At 51.3% G+C, this 3689-nt stretch overlaps 2 protein-coding genes across 2 annotated transcripts; both read right to left on the bottom strand.

The window, feature by feature from the left end:
* Positions 1-2: 2 nt before the first annotated feature.
* DQ04_13491010 (UDP-Gal or UDP-GlcNAc-dependent glycosyltransferase) lies at positions 3-806 on the bottom strand (the record flags this gene model as incomplete). Its single annotated transcript, XM_009316970.1, has 1 exon — positions 3-806. A coding segment is annotated over one exon (804 nt), but the record flags the coding sequence as incomplete, so codon positions are not given.
* An 820-nt stretch (positions 807-1626) lies between these two features.
* Positions 1627-3087, bottom strand: DQ04_13491000 (putative amino acid transporter PAT1; the record flags this gene model as incomplete). Its single annotated transcript, XM_009316969.1, has 1 exon — positions 1627-3087. The coding sequence occupies one exon, from the start codon at positions 3085-3087 to the stop codon at positions 1627-1629; it is 1461 nt and encodes a 486-aa protein (XP_009315244.1).
* Positions 3088-3689: the final 602 nt, after the last annotated feature.

Here is a 3689-nt window from a genome sequence, read left to right as displayed (position 1 = left end):
AGCGGTTTGTACGACACGAACTGCTGCACCACATCCCTCGAGAGTGTCATGCAAAACCCAACTACCATTTGAAAACTAGCAACACTATTAATAAAGGCTGTAGAGCCCCAATACACCCCGCGGCGAGGCAGCGAGCGCAGGTCGGCGAGGTACTGCGGCACACGCAGGAACATGTCGTCGTCACCCTTCGCGATATAGCTCACATTCGGGAACAGACAGAGCGCCAACTCGAACCAAAAGAACGTCTTGCGGCTCATTCCGACCTCAGCCTCATTTCCCCAGAAGCCACCACCACCGATCTTCTTGTTCGTAGAGGAGCGTCCCTCATTCATCGGCAGCGCAATCACATCGTGCCACTCCGCCGCCTCACGCTGCAGCGCCAAAGAGTACGTGAAGTTGTGTGACGGGTGCCGCGCAAGCACGTACAGCACCAGCATCGCACCGGTGAAGTTGTTTGATTTAGTCGCCACATGGGGGAACTGCCAGCACGTTGAGCGCTGAAGGGTGCGAAGCCTTCGCCTACCACGAATGTCAACGGAGGGAATGCCAAACAAAATCAGGAAGTCACGGTTCTTCCACGTGCGCACCACGCTACGAGGGATGTATTGAAGACATTCACTGCCAGCATCACCTTCTCCACTACATTGGCCGACGAGGGAAACGCTGGCTGGTGAATCATCAGTGAACAACTCAGCCGATTGAGTCAAGGTGCCAAGTAAGAGACAGTAAAGCCCTACGGCGGATCCCAAGAACGCAACTATACAAAGAACGTTTGTACTGATTGGGCGTAATCTCTTTCTTGCCATTGGTGCTGCTGCACCACAAGAGAGAAAAAATGATATAGAAAAAGCAGGTCCGCCATTGTGGCAGTCGTATACGCAGCACGAATAGGAAGAACGAATCCCCAGGAAGTACGTTGACAGCTCAACCGCAAAGCTCAAGGAAAGTGCGCTCCACACGTGCAGAACGCCAAGGGACACATAAGCTTCAGCACCCGCAGGTCACGCCTCGCCACAAAGCCCCATCAGGGTGTCGCACGCTTTCTCTAGTCCAACTGTCTTAGGGCGTAGAGCAGGATGTGTCTGCCGGCGGTCATCACCGTGTCTGTCAGCACAGGCACAGATCCGCGAGTGGTATGGTGCCACCGCTAAACAGTATCACCACCGCAGCACTGCGCACATGTGTGTGGGCCGAAATGCACTCGCCATTGGCACTCCCTTTGAATCCAGGCACAGAAGACGACGGAAGGGTCAGAGCGGAAAGTCATCAAGGGAGAAAAAGGGCACTCACAGTACATCCAACAAATTGCAGATACACGCAACGGAGTAGAAACAAAAATGAAAACGAGAGGTATGCGCAAAAATATGCGTTGTATCTTCAGTCAGCTGCCGCTCTCACTTGACGTGTCTCCGACGGAGGCCAACAATTAGTGTATACCACGCAGCGATATAACGAAGAGAACAAAAAAAAAGAGAGGTCCTCATATGATATAGTTTAGACGCCATAATATAGAGGCAATCAGACAGGGCATAAATGAAAGCAGAGGAAACGAAAAAAAAAAAAATGTCGTATCAGAAAAAGATGCTAAAGCACGAAAATGAAAATCCCTTCTCAGGCATTTATATACTATTGGGGAACCACCACACTGTATATGGCGGAGCCAGTGCCAAAGACCAAACAGATAACGCCAACCACGAGCAGTGCGTACGTGAGGGTGTAGTGCGTCCATCCCACAGACCTCAGCGTCCAGTTGCCGGCGTACATCATAAAGATCGCAGGGAAGATAAATGACGTCAGGCCACCGCACACCGCACCAACAAAGCCAAAGACCGTATTGATCTTTGGGATGAACAGACCGCACAACAGCATAACGGAAGAAAGGACAATGACAATGACGCAGTGCTTCCAGAACGGCACACTATCCACATCCCAACCAACAGCGTAATAAATAGTGTTGCGGCTTACCAACGCGTTTAGCGCGTATGAGGCGCACAACTTCACCAAGATGCCAATGTAGGCCACCATCACCACAGGCTTCTTGACGGGGTCATACATGAGCAGAATGGAGTCTGTCACGCGACTTCCAAAGTCGAGGTACCCAAAGACAGAAGTGAGAAAGTACGCAAAGAAACAAAAAATCAACGCAATGCCGGAATACAGAGTGAATCGGCTTGCATTGCGATGTGTCATGTCCCAGTACATCTCGAATGAATTCAAGTGGCACATAAAGGCAAACATGAATACACCAAGACCATCCAGCGCCCTGTTCCCAGTGCCGAACATGTGGATGCCCTCGTCAGTGGCGTCGCCGACTACATTTATATTCTGCACGTTTTCCAGCAGACCATTCATACACGAGTGTACGATTGTCAGCAAGACAAAGTATACGATGAATCCCACGCCCACCATCGACACGTACCGCAGCGAGTTGATGTGCTTCGGGATCACGAGCGGCAGCATCACAACGAGCCACACAAGGCCTGTTAGCAGCCGGTTCCCAGACCGCGACTTCCAGAACCCCGGAGCATCCGTGTCTTCAATTATGGCGCTGAAAATGTTTCCCACACTGATGATGTACGCCACGCAGGCGCCAAACGTGGTCACCAGGCGCATGGCAGAGGTGACATGCTTCAAAGCAGGACCAAGCAGTGCATTCGCCATGCCCTCATACGACCTCACATCCAGGCGCTCCATCAGTGTGGTCAGGCAGAACAGCGAGTANAGGGAAAATATCATAATGACCGCTGGGTACAGGAACGCCATGGCGAGACCACTGCTGTTAGCGGCAGCAGGTACACCAAGAATGCCGGCACCAATGCACGCGGAAGACATATTGAACACTGTGGACAGCATCCCGCCTGGTGGAATTACTCTTGACAGGCAACGCAAGAGGGGCTGCACGCAAGCATTGCCTTTGGTAGGGGGAGCATTCAACACCTCTCCCAGCATCGGCTCCTTGTCTCCATCCGACAGCGACTCCAAGGGCACATAAGGCTGAGCAGCATTTGAAGACAGGGTGAAGTTTTCGGCTACCTCGCACATCGGCTGCAAATGATCATTCAGGTGGCTTCCAGTGGCAGGNGGCATACCTTGGGCCTTTTCCAAGTTTTCGTATAATGACAATTATGCAGCGCGTGTCGCCCGCTTAGTTTATGAGGTCCCCTCTTAGCCTACAAGGTATATTTGCCAATATTCACACGGAATATAGATAGATGGAGAGAGAGAGAGAGAGAAAGCAAAGCAATGGACGCCTGCGACAAGCAGCCTCTAGGCGGCTTCCACCACTCAGTCAAGCGCGCACACAGATGGGGAATCAAGACACACTCACACACCTAAACACAGTAAAACAAACAAACAGGGCTTGTCTGAACTCGTGCCGTTCAGCAGCCATTTCGACGCTTGCACTGTCGGGTGACGAATTAGTGGAAGAGGTGCCTCGATGTGGTGGCATTACCACTTCACAGAGACCTGTTATATAGCAGGCACAGTAAAACGAGTATTCAGTCATTGACTCATCTTTTTTATCCAATCCCTGCATCTATGCGTCAGTCACCGTTCATTCCTTTGTGCATAAACACGCTTCAAGTCGCCCTCGTATTCGTCCCACTCCTTATGGCTTGAAGAAGCTGTATATGCAGGAAACGCTGAGAGAGGACATATGACAAACTGTAGAACAAAAGGGGACTCCG

Source organism: Trypanosoma grayi (assembly GCF_000691245.1).
Source record: "Trypanosoma grayi strain ANR4 Tgr_1349_V1, whole genome shotgun sequence".
NCBI classification, from domain to species: domain Eukaryota; phylum Euglenozoa; class Kinetoplastea; order Trypanosomatida; family Trypanosomatidae; genus Trypanosoma; species Trypanosoma grayi.
This window is presented reverse-complemented; position numbering and strand designations above follow the sequence as displayed.